Raw genomic sequence first — 19141 nt, forward strand, 5'->3', positions numbered from 1 at the left:
GAGCGGCAGTACCAATATCAGCAACCAAGTCACTACACTTGGCCTTCACCCCAGCTTCGACATCAACCTTCGCAAAAGGCACTTGTTCTCTCATGTACCTGCAAGGCACCAGAACATTAACGGCGTAATGAGTCAACTCTCAGAAAAATGAAGAAAATCGACTAGAAGACAACCAAAAGGAAAAAGCATACCGACGAATGTCGAACTCAGAGTGCCAGAAGGACTCCGTAACCTCGTCGTTCAGCGACGTCCCACCAACTTCCTTCCCAGACGGAGGGCGACCTCCAACACCCTTAGCACTACGGGACGTCCTCGCCTTCTTCGATGAAGGGGATTCAACAGCAACAACATTCTGAGCCACACCAGTGCTCTCCAGGTCGTCCACCTCTATAACCCCGGCCTCGCCCTTTCCGGAAGGCTCTTTGCGTTTGAGCTTCCTTAAGGAGACGCCCGCCGGGCTGCTGGACACATAGCCGTCCGGGTTCTTGTTCTTCTCGACCTCGGCAAGATACTTCCTCATCTCTGCTCCAGTAAGGGGCAACATCTCCTCTGAAAATAAAACCAAATTCATCCAGTCAGTAAAACACATATGGTAATCGCCAAGCAAAACTCAACATAAATAATCAAGAGAACACTCACGTAAATAAGCATTCAGACGAACCAAGTCGCCCTCCCTATTTAGCAGCTCGTGAATATTGGTTAAAGGGGCTTCCTCCAAGAAATCCACAAGCGCACGCTCATAGGGCGACATGGCGTCACGAGCATAACCTTTCACAGCCAAAGGAGCGCTAGTCCACCTAAGAGGAAACTTGGGTACTCCATTCACCAGCACGGAAGACGTAGAACATTCCGGTGCACCCTGTACCCTAACAAATGTGTCTCGCCATTCCTTCTTAAAATTACAGGCATAAGTAGGAAAAAGCCTTTTTCCAGAATGGGCCGAAATAGAGATCCATGTGCCCTTGTTAACGTCTTTGGTCCCATAAAAGTGGAAGAACACCCCAACCGAGGGCTCGAGACCCAGGGCTTTGCACAGCACCTCGAAGGCGCGAATAAACGCCCAACTGTTAGGGCGTATTTGAGTAGGCGCCATATTGAGGAGCCTCAACACATCCATCTCGAAGGGCGTGAAAGGGATTTTCACGCCAAACTCCTCCAAAACCGCAGTATAGACGAAGTAGGATTCGTCGCCCTCGCCCATCATCTCTTGGTCACAAGCACGCTCATCAGGGTCACAAGACAATAAAACTACGTCCTCCTCCCGCCCAGTTGCAGAGATATCAAACTTGCTCCTAAAGTAGTCAAGAGCAGAAACGTCGACGTACAACGACTCTTCCAGCCGCACTTCCTCGGCAAATGGGGCCATTCCTGCGGACCTAGAAGCGTTTTCGTCCCCAACCAACCCTAAGGGAGCCTGAAACGGACGAATCTCCTGGCACTCGTCCTCCTTGTGTTTCGTCCCTGAAGTGGCAGACAAGAACACACAGTCACTATCACTACCCGAATTAGCGCTAGATTCGCTAGACAAATCACTAAACAACTCCTCTCCAAATAAACCGTCGTAATAAGTGTCCCAATTTATCATCCCATCAGGACCGGTGGCATGCTTCAAGCATTCCTTCCTCAAACGATTTTTCTCAGCTGGGTCAATGGGTTGAACCAATCTCCCTCTCTCATCGCACTCCCTAATCAACACCATACCTAATTTCTATTTCGAACTCTCACGAAGCATAACAGTAAAGAAAAATTTGAGAGAGGTGAAGGAGTTGAGAAATACCTGCGAAGGAAAAGTGGAAAGATCTGCTGAAGCAACTTAAGCCGGAAGGGAAGAAGCTTGAATACAGCAAAGACGGAAGCGGAAGAAATGAAAATGAATGATGAATGAAAAAGCCAAACACGTCCTTTAAAAAGGAAAGGTCGCCTCGAGAAGCGTGTCCGAGACGATTGAGTGGGCAACGTCATTCGATCTCGACACGTGGCGATCATCGGGGCCAAGAAGAATACAGAACGTTCGGAAGGCGAGCTATCAATGTCAAGATCGCCACGCGGAAATCCGAGCAAGGCGCCGGCGCAAATCAGTGGTCGCCCAAACTGACGTCGGGCGTACTCCTTTGTCATCATCACTTCGCCTTGTCCCAAGACTTGTGCTTGGGGGGCTGTGGACCGTCATAACATTCCTAAAAGGACTTAGGTGACCTCCAAAGGTCCACTCCTTTGTCATCATCACTTCGCCTTGTCCCAAGACTTGTGCTTGGGGGGCTGTGGACCATCATAATATTCCTAAAGGCTAAAGATCCCCTCATAAAGACCTCGGCGCCCTCCGTAAGGGCCTAGGCGCCCTCCAGAAGGTCCACCAGGCCCAGGCGCGCCTTCTAAAAGGGCGCCGCCTAACTTAGTCTCTAGAACCCTCCTAAATCATCAAAAGTACTCTAATACCCCTGTTACTTGGGAACCAAGCAACCAAAGCCCAAGCCCATAAGCAGGCTATAAATAACACCCTTGAGAGCATTCTCAAGGCATCTAATCATCAGTCTGAAACCCTAATACACGATTCTTAGCCCTAGAATCCTTACCGTACTTTTCTGCAAGTACAATTCTAAATCACTCATTATGCAATCCACATCAATTTACATCAATATAAGCGGAGTGAAACATTGTAAGTCAACAAAATCTTTTGAACCACAAAATTATTTGAACAAACTTATTGAACAACAAATTGGTAACAAAGAGAGAAAGGAAATTGGAATTGGTCATTCTAGTTCATTCACATGCTACAAATATTATCAAGTTGTTCTTGAAAGATGTTAATGAAATTGGTCATTCTAGACCTCTCAAGAGCCAAACCAACTTCAATTCCACCACCACCATCTCTACAATCAGAAAGAGAAATCGAACCGGATGAATCAAGATGAACTGCATCAGATTTCTTAGGCTTCCCCCACCCAAAATCAGTTTCATAAACAGCCAATTTCGGTGAACCAGCAACCACAGTAACCGACTTACCAGGTTTTGATATTTCCCTATAATCAGACATCAATGTTTCAGCTCCTAACAAAGCATCACTCTTAAAATCTCTTATCTTCTTTTCAATACCAATTGAAGCCACAACAATCCCATTTTTTCCAATTAACTCATCTCTCTTTACAGCCACAATATAAGATGCAAGACAATTTCCAAAATAAGTTTTTGGTAATGAAAATTCACCGCTATCACGACAATCTGCAAGAAACACAAAATAGCAGTGATCATCAACATCAACACAATCACCTTGATCACTTTTTTTATCACCCTCCTCTGATTTGATCATACAAAACCAAATCAAGGAGCTTGTTACAACAAAAGTTGACAAGTGTTGTATTCTATAACTCTCTTTACATTTATCAGTAACCCATTTCTTCAACTTCTGGACTTGTTCATAGCTCAATACTAAAGTTGTTCTTATCTTGTTAACATAAGAATCTTGAACCAAACCCGCGAATTCCATGTCATTTGATTCAGAATCTTCTAATTCTTGCAAGTATACAAGTATAAGACCCTTTAGATCTTTAACTCTATCTCTTTCATGGGAAGGAAGATCAAGAGGGGGAGAGTATTCAAGAGACAAATTATTGTTGTTTGTTGCTATGGCTTTTGAAAGAGATGCCCAGAATTTCATGAAATGATGAAGTGATTTTCCGTCTGCAGCAAGATGGTTGTAACTTAAGCAAATAGACAACCCAGAATTTGGAAGAACAGTGACCTGAATAGCCATTATAGGGATGACACGAATGTTGTCTTGTTCAGTACGAGGTGGAGGTAAATTTGGAACAAGATGGTGCCAGTTTTGAGCATCTTGTGAATCAGATACGAGGATGTTGAAGTCTGCTGAGGATTCAGCGACGGTGAAGGATAGAGAGTCTTCATCAAGGTAACGTATATAAGGAGGGGTGTTAAGGGAATTTGGAGGGATGATGAGGTTGGAGGAAAAAGGGAAGAAGTGTTGGAGGGTTAAGGAAAGTGAATGTTTAAGAATGGGAAGTGTTGTTTGAAGGAAGTGATGAGTTGGATGAGGAAAGTGGTAGAAGAAGATACGTTTAACAGGGTGACAATAAAACCATGGTATGTCGAAGAAAGTTAAGGGGAGAATGGTTGGTGATGGAACTGAATTTGGTGGTGGTGCAACTTGACTATGTTCTATCACCTTCATGGTGAACTTGGTCTCATGAGTTATGTTTGTGTTTGTGTTTGTGGTGTTCATGTTTTTGTGGTGTTGTTGAATGAGAAGGGGAAGTGGAGAAAGAGTAGTCCATTTGGAATTTGTTGCCAATTATTGGTCTCACGTAAAACTAGATGGAGGAATGTATGAGTAATTGGAGGGTTGAGATCTCGTAAGATAAGAATCAGATGAAGGAATCAAATTGTGTTTGGAATTTTCTATTTTTTTTAAAGAGAATTGTGTTTGGAATTGTTGGCTTATTTTAGTATATATCGGCTGGCTCATGTATCTCGTGGAAGGTTTTATAACCATTTCCTCGTATGATGCCTTTAAGAGGTGAAAGATGTATTAGAAGTGGGTCTAAGGAGGTGAAAATGTATTGGTGTTTTGGAAAAGGTTGTGACAATACATTACCGAGTGAATAGGCAATTACTCGTGAAATTGTAACTTCTGTCAAAAACTCCTTTGAATTTTGGAAAGCTTCAAAAACCCTTTGAAATTGTCAAACGTTTGTCAAATACCCCTCTGTCGGTTTTGTGTGTTTGACCCGGTGACATGGATGTTAATTGTACACGTGGCACCTTCACGTGTACATAATTTTATCTAAAATCTTTGTGATTATTAAAATAGACAAATATCCTCTCAAATTTAAAACTTATGTAGCAAAAAAACCCCGTCAAATTTAAAACTTATGTGCAATACTCCATTAAATTTAAAACTTATGTGCACTGTAACTAGCTTCTGGTTGATAATCATTCTTCTTTCACTACCGTTGGCAGAACTTGTTTCCCAGCTACAACTCTTAATTTTGTCAACCATGACATCTTCATTGATGACCACCTTCATTCTTCTTGGATCATACAATTAGTAAGCACTTTTTGTATGATATCCAAGCAATATCTTCGTCCCTATCGTCCAACCTCTTCCTCATATGGTGGTACATGTTTAAAAGAAAAAGAGAGCCAAATAATACTAATTGACATGGCTTAATATCAATGCTCCATGACTGAATTTCAATATAAAAATTCTTATTTTTAGATAGTGGAACCTTCTTTCATTATCAAACAAAGGATTTGAACTACATGTGCTTCATCTTCATTAAGTATCCCTTCTCCGGTAAGTAATTGTTCGAGACTCGGTAAGTTTGTTCTCCATGTCTCCAGAGATTTATCACCTACCTAATCTCTTGAACCCAAGTGCTTGCCTTGGTTTTCTGTTGTTAGGAATTTAATGTCAAAATAGAGAAGATTTCTATCTGGTTTAGGCTAGTGATTTATGATATTTCTGCACTTCATTTTTCTGTATAAATCTCTGGCGTGTACTGTTTTTGCTACTTCAGTCCGTGCAGTTGGGGGAGTAATTTGAAAGTGTTCATTATAGCTACTGAAATTTTGGATAGGACTCTATAATTGCTGGAGGTATTTGTTCTGATATGCTTTTGAGATGCAATTTACTTGAAAATATGATTTTTTTTTTTTTTTCACATGGGCTCTGGTGTCAGCTTCGATTGTCACCAAGGGATATTTGGTGGGCAAATTTGGTTGACCACTGTTAATTTCTGTTGTGGAGGCTAGCTTCAAGATTTAAGTATTATCATATCGTTCTTTTTGTTTGCTAGCTTTGACTAATGTCATTTGTATTTTATTTTACTTTAGATCTTTGAGATAGAAGAATGATTATGAACCTTGAACATGAGTTTTAAATTTGAAGGGTATTTGCACATGAGTTTTAAATTTGAAGGGGTATTTGTACATCAGTGTTAAATTTGAGGGGGGTATTTTGTTATTTGCCTATTTTAATAATCACACAGATTTAAGACAAAAAATTAAAATTAAAAAGTCAATTACCCACTATGACGTGACATAACATTCTGTTCACATGGAGGTGTCACGTGCACACTTAACAGCCATATCCAGGGTCAAACTGCCAAAATTGACGGAGGGAGGTATTTGACAGACGTTTGATAATTTCGGGAGGATTTCTGAAGTTTTTTAAAATCGTGGTGGTTTTTTACAAAAGCTACAATTTCGAGGGGGGTAATTGCATATTCACTCATAGATTATCCATCAATAAAACGTATGTTGAGTTAGCACGAATCAAAACCATTTATTTATCTTTTGCTATAAATAGATGGTAGAAGACAAATAAAAGATTTTTATTGGTGTGAACTCAACATGTGTAGAGTTACCCATCTTTTTTTGATAGATAGATAAAAATTTGCCTTTGAGAAATGTTATAACTCTTTTCTAAAGACAAATTTCTTGGATTTTGATTGGATCAAAACCATTTATTTATCTTTTTAGCTATAACTCTACATTATCCATCAATAAAAGTGGATAACTCAACGTATGTGTAGAGTAGACTTACCCATCTTTTTCAACATTCTCTTATTTCAAATTCACTTTTTTATTAAAAAAATTATATGGGTCCTAAACTTTAAAAATGGATCTCACTTATGATGATGAGGCTCGTATGTATTCCACGCAATAGATGGAGTGTTAAAAAGATAGTGTTAAAAATGGTCCTAAACTTTAACAAATTCTTCAATTTGGTCTCTAAGATCTACCAAAGAACAATTGGATTAGAAGGTAAAGATTCCTTTCCAACTTAACCACATGTTTTGAATTAGAATTCAACTCTCATAATGCACTAGTTAAATCTCTTTAAAGAGAGTTTTGTCACACATTGTGGTCTTATCTGGCTCAAAAAATTAATCTCTACAATTGCAAGCAAAGGGCATCTGGTTCACACCATGCTCTCTAACATCTTAATTGCAAGGTCTAAATTGATGGATTTTATATACTTTAAGGATTACTTGGTTTATTTAGATAGTTTAGAAACTAAATAGAAGTATGGTGATAGTTCAAAAATTAAATTGATGGTTTGTTCATATTTTGAGAGTCATTTCTATAAATATAAATTATTAAAAGGGATTAAATAAGTTTATGTTTACTATAAATATCTCAAATTTCGTTTTTAACCGGTCTTATATTTTTTAGCAATTTTTGAGTCTCCAAATGTTTTCCGTCACAATGACACGAAGGTTTCTTTAGTTCATTTTTTTAAGGATCTAGTTCATTTTTTAAAACATTGATTTCATTACTTTATATATAGTTTTATTTTTGCGCACAATATATGTGGAATATGTAGTAGTTTAATTTAAGTCTTAAATAAGTTTTTCATCCTTACAAAATTATCATTTTTCATTTTTTATTTCATAAAAAAAAGTGACACTTTTGTGTCGCTATAAAATTTACTTGCATGCAATTTTAAAATATCTCTAAACACTTTAAAAGATCTCATTCAATCCTTTGAAATCCACTTTAGAAAACAATATATTATAAATTTGAAATTTTCTGAATACCACGTCACTTTTGTAAGTGTTAAAAATCTTTGATAAATAAAACTAGATTTGAATGTGGGAGCTTCCACAATGGGGCTCATTCCCCTATTTTTCCCTTCTAAATCTAGATTTTCACGTGTTAAAACTAGATTTCCATCTTTGATGATAAACCAAGATGATATATCAAAGGAGTAGTTGATGAAATCTAAACTCATCAATATTAACTAAAAAATTGTGTTCAAGTGGTTAATGAACTCAATATTTTTTTATCATACTTAGTTACCTTTCGGTTAAACTTCAAATTATTAAAACTTATTTTCTTTGAAAATCGGATGACACAAAAAAAAAAAACTGCCAATACTATCTCTCTATTATTGTGTTTTCAGTTTAATGCTTTGATCGTTTTATATATAAACCAAACAACTTCAATCTCTATTTACAACGATAATAATTGTTGAATAGTTTTAGGTGAGAACTACGTTACCCTCTCTTGTTTAAGGGGTAATTTACCCTCTCATGATATCAACCAATCAAAATGTAATATGCATAGACAACATTAAATGTCAAATAAATAAATCAATTTTTTCTAAAAATAAAAAAGTTAATCTTAATCATAAGGTAACTTTTAATACTTTTAATTTTTATTTAGAGTAAATTACACTCCTCTCCACTCTTATGTTAAAATATACACTTCCCTCCCTTTAAAAATAAAATCTACACTCCTCTCCCTATAAGATGCTTGAATTACAACCATCTCCCTTAATAATTAAATATGTACTACACTTTAATCTATTTTAACATAAATAAATATTTTTATGATATATACTAATTTTGAACTACCATTTAAGAAAAATAAATTCATTTCTTTATAATTTAAATATCAATGGTAATTAAACTTAAATATTTTGCTATTAAGTTTATAATTTATAATATAAAACTAATTTTTAAATAACCATATTTTACTGTATTTAGTAATTATTGTAATTTTATTTTTTGGTTGTTTCATATTTTATAATAGGGTTTAAAACTATATGTTAATGTAATTGTGAATAAAAAATAGCGAAAAATATGTATTCAAATTTTGATTATGTTAAAATAGACCCCAGTACTTTTTTATTTATTTAAGTGTGTTAGATTATTTTATTTTTTTTTGCTAGATTATTAAAAAAAAATATTGAGGAAGTAAAGTGTAGATTTTAACATAAGAAGAGAGAGAAATGTAATTCAAGCTTCTCTTAAGGGAGGGGATGAAATGTTTTCTAATATGTTTGGAATAAGGGGGGAGAGGAGTGTATATTTTAACATAAGAGGGGATGAGAGTGTAATTCAAGAATCTTTGAGGGGAGAAGAGTGTAATTTACTCTTTTATTAATTATATTAAGGTGTTCAATCTTAATTAATTTACACTACAAGACTTATAACAAATAAAATTTTTACATCAAATTTCTTTCATCTGGATGTCCTTAAATTCATCACTTACATTCATAAAATTTCTTCCATTCCACAACCCCGAACATGAGAACAAAAACATCTCCTTCATTCAAATTTCTTCTTTATTCTTCCCTATTGATCAATTCTTGTTTCTTTTCCGTTATCTTCCCATTTTGATTGTTCAATTTTGTCATTCCAAACTGCTGCAGGTTCAAATTATAGTGAGAATTGTCGTTGTTTCTAGAACCGCGTCAGGTATCGTGACTTTTTTTATTTAAGCAGCCAACCTAATAAAATCTGCTAACACGCATAGACCTGCCTATCAGCCAAAGCCTTTAAGTCCAAACAAAAGAACAAAAGCCTCATGACATAACCATTTCAGCAGCAACCGAAAAAGATGCTAGCAAACTCCCAAAACATCACAGCGGCAACACCTGCTAGCAATCCTTAAAGTATAACAGATGACTTACTCAATTGTTATAATTAACTACCTCACAACCAAGAAAAATCAAATCAAAAAGAAAAATCAACTCACCATACCTGACGTGGTTCTGGAAATAACAGTAATTCTCACGATATTTGGAATCAAACGAACGACGATGATTCTCACGAAAATTGAAAAATGCGGCAGTTTAGAACAAAATTGAACAATCAAAATGGGAAGAAGAAATTTTATGAACGTAACCGATAAATTTAAGGACATTCAGATGAAAGAAATTTGATGTGAAATTTTAATTGTTCTAAGCCAGTGTTGTAGTGTAAATTAATTAAGATTGAACACCTAAATATAATTAAGGCAAGATTACATTAGAGGTCCTTTATCTTATTTTTTTGTAACAATTTGGTCATTTATCTTTATTTTTCCCGTTTAGGTCCTTTATCTCTCTTAAAAGCACATATACATCTTTTTTCTCATTTTTTATTAAAAAATACATAATTTTATTTTTAAAAATATATTTTCATTAAAAATGAAAAAAAAAATCCAGAAATATGATGAAGATGTTCATCGTCTTCATCTTCTTCCTTTGAATCTTCATCATCTTCTTTAAATAAAAAAAATTCTACTAAAATATATCTCCAAATATCGTGAATTAATGTTATATTCACCTCAAATCTTCTTTTAAACACAAAAATCAAAACCTTAATTTCACAAATGTTGCAAGGAGGATAGTGGAGGCTTAGTCACTGACGGAAGGGTTAGGCTTTACAAAAGTTAAGATTGTTCTGGAAACAACAAAATTGATGTGCAAAGCTGCTCTCAATTTTGGGGTTATTTTTATGCCGGGTTTGAATATTGAGTTAGAAAATAATAATAATATACGGTGTGACAATTTATATAACTAATTTTTTTTTGTGATGAAACTAAATCTCTTTTCTATAGGGTTTTGATTTTTGTGTTTAAAAGAAGATTTGAGATGAACATAACATTAATTCATGATATTTGGAGATATATTTGTGTATAATTTTTCTGATTCAATGAAGATGATGAAGATTCAAAGAAAGAAGATGGAGATGATGTACATCTTCATCATATTTCTGGATTTTTTTTTCATTTTTCATAAAAATATATTTTAAAAAATAAAATTATGTATTTTTTTTAATAAAAAAATGAGAAAAAAGGATGTATATGTGCTTTTATGAGAGATAAAAGACCTAAACGGAAAAAAATAAAGATAAAGGACCAAAGTGTTACAAATAAATAAGATAAAGGACCTATAATGTAATCTTGTCTATAATTAAATAAAAATTAAAAGTATTAAAAGTTGCCTAAAATTGATTTTTTTTATAGAAAAAAAATTACTCATTTATTGACATTTAATGTTGCCAATGTATATTACATTTTGATTGGTTGATATCATGAGGGGGTAAATACCCTCTAAACAAGAGAGGGTAATCTAGAAAAAACCATAGTTTTAGCATCACATCAATCATGTGTATACGATAACTCTAAATACTTATTTTGACGTGTTAAAATTGTAACATAAATAATCACCAAAAAATGTAACTACTTACATATTTGAACCATATTATTCATCTAAATTATTATCAAAATACATAATCGAATTTACATGTCAAAATATCATTTTCCACTTGTGTAATTATTTAGGAGAATGTTAACCAGTGCCCCCGGGCATTGGTTAAGCACCAAAAAAGAAAGTTTTTGTTAAAAAAGTAATGTAATTATTACTTGATCAAAAGTGACAGTTTATAGTTCCAAGACAGAAAATTCTATTTTTGGATTCCTTAACCAGTGCCCCTGGGGCACTGGTTAACAAGACCCAATTATTTATTATCTCTCTTTTATTCAAAAGTTTATTTTAATCTATAAAAAAAGGAAAATGTTAACTTGTGTCCTTGGGACATAAGTTAAGAAACCAAAAGTAGAAGTTTTTTCTTGAAAATTGTGCATTCAATGTCTTAAAAATTTCAAAAGCTATATTTTCAACATAAAATTTATTACTTAATTCTATTTTAAGTTCTTTAACTTGTGCCCTAGGGGCACAAGTTAATATCGTCCATAAAAAAAAAAAATCTTAAACTGGATGATTATGATTTAAAGTGGATAGAGTAGATAGATACTAGTGGGACCAATGATTAAAGTTCTTTTGATGTGTGGACCAATGATTAAATTGCGACAATGAATGGAACTATGAAAATGGAATATTATAATCTCTCCTTTTTTTTTTTTTGAGCAAATTATAATCTCTCCTTCTAACATGGCAAAGTTGACGCTCTTTCCATTCATACACTTTTTCCTCTTTTATCTCATTGGCTACATTCCATAAATTCCCTCTCAAATCTCCTTCATATTTATCATCATTCACGCTTCACACTCCGCGTTCCTCATTTTCATCGCCTCAGGTAAATCACGTTCGTTCATAATCACTTTTCACAATTTCACATTTCACACCTCACCATCACGCAACACTGACATCTCACTCTCCTTCATAATCACGTTTCACCAATCCAATTCCGCATCTGCATCTCAATCACTTTCGTAATCATAATCGCTTAATTTCAAAATCACGATTTAAAGTAATTGTCAACGTCACACGTTATCCTTATTATTACGTTGCTTTCATATCACCTGTTTAATCGCTTTTCCTGTTATTGAATTTCAGTCACTGAATTTGCATTTTCAGCTGAATGCAACAATGGCGTCTCGCGATTCTGAATTTCTGAAGAACTTTTGGATCCCGAATCACATTCTTGTGCCGGATTCTAAGGTTGATGATGAGATTGAAGGAGATGGACCTAAGTGTCCAGTGCTTGTTTTTGTTAACTCTAAGAGTGGTGGTCAGTTAGGTGGAGAGCTCTTGAAAACCTATCGTGCAGTTCTTAAAGAAAAACAGGTAATTTTTTTCTTCTGGATTTTTAGTGTTCGTTTTGTTTTGTAGCTCAGACACTTCTGATCGAAGGTGTGTCTAGTGTGGGTGTTTACCACCAAAAAGACACTGACACATGTATTTATACTCAATTATGCCATTTTTTTTAAACTATTGACATTGTCGACATGTTATTGTCATGTGCGGCATCTGTGTCTGTGCTTCATATGTTGTTATTATGAAGGAATGAATTGAGCTTGTGTGTGTTTGTTTAGGTTTTTGATTTGGGGGAAGAGACACCTGATAAGGTTTTGAGCAGAATCTATGCTAATTTGGAAAATTTGAAGGTTCAGGGTGATCGACTTGCAATATCGACTATGGAGAAATTGAGATTAATTGTAAGTTGAAATTTCTTTTTTGTGTTTCTGTTTCAATAACCTTTGGAAGTTTTAAATTGAAGGTTGTAGTTTGATTTCTGTGGTTGCTGCTATCAAATCAGGTCGTGATTGTGAACAACAATTGCTTGGAGCACACCACCTATTAGACCATAATTGCTGCAACTGCGTTTTTTGTTCAATTTATATGCAACTGGTTTTTTTCATTTATTTTCTCTCATTTGATTTTTTTATATGTATTTTGTCTCTAGGTTGCAGGGGGTGATGGAACAGCTGGATGGCTGCTTGGAGTTGTTTGTGATCTGAAATTATCTCATTCACCCCCCATAGCCACGGTTCCCTTGGGCACAGGGAATAATCTACCATTTGCATTTGGCTGGGTACGAAATCACATTTATATATTGTGCGCTTTTAATGTTACTCGAAGCACGTTTAAAACATACGCTGCCTCTGCCATGACTTGATTGTTTAAACCCTTAGAAGTTGTAATTTTCCTGATTTCTGTTCCTTGTATGTTTGGATGCTGTTTAGGAGTGTACACATTTTGCTGTTTTTTTCCCTGAACTTTTGGCATGTCTGCATTAACTCGGGTTAATTTTCCTGTTCCTTGTTCCTAGTCTGCCTGTCGATTTTGCGTTATGGTTGACGAAGCACTAAGCAGTTGATGTGAATATGATAACAAACATTCTTAGAAAAGTATGAAAAAAAATGTTGGATCTTGTAAATCTTAATGCTTTATTCTGTATTGCAGGGGAAGAAGAATCCGGGAACAGATGAACAATCTGTTTTGTCATTTCTAAATCAAGTAATGAAAGCTAAGGAAATGAAAATTGACAAGTAATAAACTTTCCTCCTTTTCTTTTATCATATAATTAAGTTTTATTTTGTTATTCCTTTCTACTATTCGGAAAGTTCTAAGGAATATTAACTATAGATTTAACAAGTATAATACTTGTCGGGTTATCATTAATATCCCGAATTGATTAGTACAAGGGTTATTGACAGTATAGTTGGGATAACTGCAGTACTCTTCAATATAAAATCATTTGATTGATATCTTAATCGAAAAGCTATAATTTCTTTTTCAATTTAGTAATTTATTTCCATTTTCTGCGTACCAGCTCAATATGATATCTTCTGTGGTGTCATTTCGTATTATTAATCTCAAATCATCACGCTGACTGTTGTTTAATATTTTTTAATTCAGTATTCACTCTACTGTTATCATTATTTTATTCTCTTATGGGGCATTGTTGAGTGCTTCCAATAGTTTAAACGTTAAGGAGTATTTTGTTTTTTGTAGTATTACTAATCTGGAATCTCAAAGCATTATGGTGACTGTTGTTTAATATTATTATTTTTATTCAGTATTCATTATAGTGTTACCATTATTTTATTCTCTTATGGGCATTTTTGAGTGGTTCCTATAAGTTTAGCCTCAAGGAGTACTTTGTTTCTACTTTGGTGTTTTGATTTTCTCGCTCAAGTTCTTAATGCTCCTCAACCAAAAACAAATTTGAGACAATATTTTAAGGGCTACTTTTTGTTCAAGATCATTAGAAAATGGTTCGTAAATTTTTATATCATTTTCTTGGCTGATGATTTCTGTTGTTTTTCTTTCTAAACCCCCAGCTGGCACCTTCTTATGCGGATGAAGGCTCCGAAACATGGTACCTGTGACCCTATTGCACCTCTTGAGTTACCCCATTCTTTGCATGCCTTCCATCGTGTATCTGAGACAGATGAACTTAATATAGTAAGACACTATACAATTCACTATTTATCAATTTCATACTATATCCAGTACATAATGACTGGGCGCTACATTTTGCAATTTTTTCTAGTATGAGTTGATGATATAGGGGTAGCAACTAAATCACACCTAGTTTGGGGTGAAGTTTTTGTTATGATCTGTTATGGGCATGAGCCATGTATTCCTCAAGTACAAACAGAAAAATATGTGCATATTTTGATTTTTATCTTTGACTATATGAAATTTACACAGTAAACTGTGTGGTGATAGGAGTTCTTCGTAAATGTTTTGTTACAGAATTTTTGGCTTCTTTTCTAATCACTGTACTTCCTTTTGTGGTTGTTTCTTATCGTTCTTCAGGAAGGTTGCCATACTTTTCGTGGAGGATTTTGGAATTACTTCAGCATGGGTAAGAATATTTTTTGCTACCTACTTCTACACTTTAACTTTACTTTGCTAATCATGTTTGTACTTTTTTCTAGTGAAGGATGAATTAGTATTTTTTTAACAAGCCATCGAGGGATGAATTAGTTGATTTAGTTGGCTCTTCATTGTAATATTTAATTTTGTCTGTTTCACCTCCTTTATTCTTGCTTATTGATTAATATTAATAAGTAATATCAAAATATGAGATTGCAAAATTCAATTTAAATTAATTTTAGAAATAAAAGCCTTACTTTTCTTACATAAGCTGTGAAAAGTATGAATATGAAATATGAAATGATAGAACAATACTTTTATATTGTTATGTTAGTTCGCTTATTCAGTAAAATTCATTGGTTATCTTCATCGGTAGTGATAAACCGCGCTAATTGTTTTTAGCTTGGCTATTTTTTGTTTCTTCTGATTGTATTTTACGTCATAGAATCTGTTAGTTGAAATTTTTGTTCCCAAATTCCATCGATTCATACAGTGGTTGAAAAATCTGCGACTCCTTATTGTAGGAATGGATGCTCAAGTGTCTTATGCATTTCATTCTGAACGAAAATTGCACCCTGAAAAATTCAAAAATCAGTTGGTTAATCAGGTATGTTGTTTTTCTGCATAATTATAATATATGCATGAAAGTACTTTGCTGAAGAGTAACAACACTACTGCTGAATGAGAGAAAAAGAGAGACATATGGTGAGCGGTGACACTGTGTTTGAACTACACAACAGGCTCTCTTTATATAGGTTTAAAAGCAGTTAATAGAATAATTACATGATATTCTATTTCTATTTACACTATGTGATATGTCAACTCTGTACAATAATACAAAGATCCTAATTTTATTTTCAACAACTAAGGTATCTTTCTCCCTCTTCATTGGAGTGTGTAGTTTCAGACTATTGAGATGTACTTTCATTATCCACTTTTTCTTTTTTGTGATTTTTTTTTAATAACAAATGTTTATATGTTAGTGTTCTGTTGAGAGTGGGAATAAAACCCTCAACCTTCTTATTACCCCAACCTTATATCCCCGTTATTTTTTATGGTTGATTTTGTTTTTCTGTTTAAAATTGTATCAGAGCACTTATGCTAAGCTTGGATGCACACAAGGATGGTTTATGGCTTCACTATTTCATCCTCCGTCCAGGTCAGTTCATGTCGATCTGTCGTTGATTTCACAAGGGCTTTTTAGCTTGATTTTATCAAGCTGAGTGAATTCATGAACCATCTAATATAGGTCCTTGTTGTAAATTCATGAAAGTTCATACTGGTAATATATGCTACACAGAAAAGAGCAACCTGGTTTAATAGAGCTCCCATCATAGGGTGATTTAAGAAGGTTGGGCCCATTGTGGATCTACTATAGACAGCCTTATCTTGCATCATCAAGAGGCTGATTCCCCGACTAAAACCCGCGACCTCTGGTCACACGATAGTGACTCCCCTTGTGTACAAAAATGACATTGGAAATTTATTTTTCAAAAATAGTAACGATTAAAATTGGCAACTTGCAACTGGTCCTATAACTAAATATGTGGTTATTTTGGATTCAATTTTATTATTTTTCCTTATGAATCTTCAGAGTGCTAAGTTCGCCATCCCACTTTTGATTGGTTAAATTGTTAGTAATAATAGGCTCGAGGAATAGACTATAAAGTACCAACATGCCCCATATTAGACATTTCAAAAACTAGACAGATATCATTTTCTATTCCAATCTCAAAATAACACAATATCCTTGTTGGTGGTCTTATTAATCCCTACACATACCTTCCATTTATATGCTATTATGGTAGACGAAACACTGAAATCTGAAATATACTGTAATCCTATCTTCACTATTGGTCAAGCAAAGTTTCAATAAATAACCCATTTGCCAGGCAGCCATCTTTCCTGTTGGAAGTTGGTGCCAGCTTAGGTAATGCTGCTGATCTATGATCAGAACTAGGAAGCTGTAACAACAATGCCTGTCACTACATCAGTATGACAGCACTCTCTGGTTCTTCTAAAACCACTGAATTTAGTTGTAGCCTACAAAATCATAAAATTTAAACTTAGTGATGATTGCTATTTTTCCGCTTATTTGGTTTCTCATCTATGACAAGTCTTATTTAACCATGTCCATAGATTGGAATGTACAATGATGCATGTAGAAATTAATTTTCAACAGAATATCATTGGGTTTTCTTTCTGTGAAATGTCAAATTATATAGTTTAAATGGTTGTAAATATTTCTTCAAAAAAAAAAAAAAATGGTTGTAAATATGATGCTTTCTGTTGGAGACTGAGAACAAAGTTTTAATCATTTTGAATGTTATATACTATGTAGTTCTTTCCTTTCTCCATTATTTGTTTAGACTGGTGAATTGAGCACAGCTACGCACCAACTACACACACAATATCATCGTATCTAGCCTTCTTAAGCAATTTTTTCTATATATATGTGTTGCCAGCAGCAGTTAAGTGAATGTAATTCGATCTTCTGCAGGAACATTGCACATATGGGAAAAGTCAAAGTCATGAAAACAGCTGGTCAGTGGGAAGACCTCGAAATACCTTCCAGGTAAAACATTTTGTGAATCTGTATCTTTTTTTGGTTATATTAAAGTTGTAAGAACTTGGTGGAGAGAAAAATATAGTCTAGTGGAGGATTGAAACTTCCACATTAACACCATACTGAAGTCTTACAACTTAGCAATGTCTAATTGTCTATTAAGTTACAAGGTCATTGACATATATATCTTTAGCAAGACAACTGTTCCGAAAATTTCCGGTTAATTTAAAAACTACATTTCAAAAATATCAAAAATTCATAGCCACACATAACTATGCTCGATAGTTTTCTTAGTTCTGTTAGGATATAGAACATTTATCCTTTCTCAGTCGTCCAATAAAATTGTTTATTCTTTCCAATTCAATTCTTGGGTTCCTAACAAGTTCACTGTCATGTGAATCATACCCATTCATGTTTTCAGAACTTCATTGCATTTATCATTGTATCAATTGTTGATTATTTGATGATTAACATTTTATCACAATGTTGTCAACCACTTGTGTATGGATATTTTATAGCCACATGGCCGTTTATATCAACTTTCATTTTTTCTATATCTGTTTTTCGTTCTGCTTATGTTTACTGTTTGAATAACATCTGATGTGTTTGTTACCTACTTTCCATTTTATTTGCAGCATCCGATCAATAGTATGCCTTAACTTGCCTAGCTTTTCTGGTGGGTTGAATCCATGGGGTACACCAAACAGAAAGAAGCAGCGTGATGTAAATTTCGTAACTACTTCTGAAAAATTTATTTGTTTGAAGTCTTTGGCCCTGTAATTTTTATAGTCTAGGTGTTAGTAGTTGAAGTAGTAATAATTATGCAATCAACAAACAAAACACTAATTATGCTATCTTGATCAAATACAGAGAGATTTTACACCTCCATATGTAGATGATGGTCTTATTGAAGTTGTTGGTTTTAGAGATGCCTGGCATGGACTTGTTTTACTTGCTCCAAATGGACATGGAACTCGCCTTGCTCAGGTATGTGGATACGATGAAATATTGTATACACGTTTGCTTCTTTTTTATTTAAAGTTCTCAGATCACAACATTCTTATCTTAATCATATTTTCTTTTGGAAATACTTTCCAATAATTGGCTTGCCATCTGTACCAATCAGCATTATTATTTTATTTTAAAAGTCTAAAATGTCTTCAAATGATCTTGTCATTAGGCAAAAAGAATCCGCTTCGAGTTTCACAAAGGTGCAGCAGATCATACATTCATGAGGATTGATGGGGAACCTTGGAAGCAACCTCTTCCAGTTGATGATGATACTGTTTTGGTAGAGATTTCGCACCATGGCCAGGTTAACATGCTTGCCACTCATGAATCCAAGTCTAAAAGTGTGTATGATCCATCATCACCTCATCATAATGGTGCTGAAGAAGACGATGATGAAGACAGTTTAGCAGATGAATTTAGAAAGTTTGGTGCAGCAGAAACATTCAAAATCCCAGATGAGGTAGATATTGCTCATCTTAGTTAGGTTTTTCCATATTAGACCATTCTTTAACATTATGCAGTTGACATTGCCTATCCAATTGTTTAGACCTTATATGTATTTAGTTATGGTAGCCTCCATCAACTGTATCACCTATTTGCTCAATTCTAGCAGTGTTATGTCTGCAAACATGGTAATTGTAGTTTAGAATTGAGATGTAATATTTGATTTGTTCTCAACCTTCCTGTTGTGGCAGGTTCTA

At 34.5% G+C, this 19141-nt stretch overlaps 1 protein-coding gene and 1 pseudogene across 5 annotated transcripts; one reads left to right on the plus strand and one right to left on the minus strand.

Annotated features, from left to right (window-relative positions):
• Positions 1 to 2608: 2608 nt before the first annotated feature.
• Positions 2609 to 5743, minus strand: LOC146950445 (coumaroyl-CoA:anthocyanidin 3-O-glucoside-6''-O-coumaroyltransferase 1 pseudogene; annotated as a pseudogene). The gene has a single exon (XR_015027537.1). The product of XR_015027537.1 is annotated as a coumaroyl-CoA:anthocyanidin 3-O-glucoside-6''-O-coumaroyltransferase 1 pseudogene (transcript).
• Positions 5744 to 11697: 5954 nt separating this feature from the next.
• On the plus strand, positions 11698 to 19118 carry LOC146950446 (diacylglycerol kinase 5-like). Of its 4 annotated transcripts, none has more exons than XM_085746368.1 (13): positions 11698 to 11831; positions 12092 to 12322; positions 12571 to 12693; positions 12942 to 13070; positions 13442 to 13527; positions 14323 to 14446; positions 14804 to 14852; positions 15388 to 15470; positions 15955 to 16022; positions 17364 to 17438; positions 18065 to 18152; positions 18300 to 18416; positions 18610 to 19118. In XM_085746368.1, exons 2-13 carry the CDS (start codon positions 12125 to 12127, stop codon positions 18922 to 18924), a joined length of 1455 nt encoding a protein of 484 aa, XP_085602494.1. In that variant the 5' UTR covers positions 11698 to 11831; positions 12092 to 12124; the 3' UTR covers positions 18925 to 19118. The 4 variants fall into 4 exon arrangements, with proteins under 4 accessions (XP_085602494.1, XP_085602495.1, XP_085602496.1 ...); XM_085746369.1 differs by having other exon boundaries at positions 12113 to 12322; XM_085746370.1 differs by having other exon boundaries at positions 11710 to 12005.
• The last annotated feature ends 23 nt before the right edge of the window (positions 19119 to 19141 follow it).

This window comes from Medicago sativa, chromosome 2 (genome assembly GCF_051527215.1).
Source record: "Medicago sativa cultivar Bolivia chromosome 2, Bolivia_mono, whole genome shotgun sequence".
NCBI classification, from domain to species: Eukaryota; Viridiplantae; Streptophyta; class Magnoliopsida; order Fabales; family Fabaceae; genus Medicago; species Medicago sativa.

Bases quoted from the DNA above. Each gene is read 5' to 3' on its own strand.
- LOC146950446 (XM_085746368.1), top strand. From the start codon at position 12,125: ATGGCGTCTCGCGATTCTGAATTTCTGAAGAACTTTTGGATCCCGAAT. The intron at 12,694-12,941 runs GTAAGTTGAAAT...TTTTGTCTCTAG, and splicing joins TGGAGAAATTGAGATTAATT to GTTGCAGGGGGTGATGGAAC. The intron at 13,528-14,322 runs GTAATAAACTTT...CTAAACCCCCAG, and splicing joins AAGGAAATGAAAATTGACAA to CTGGCACCTTCTTATGCGGA.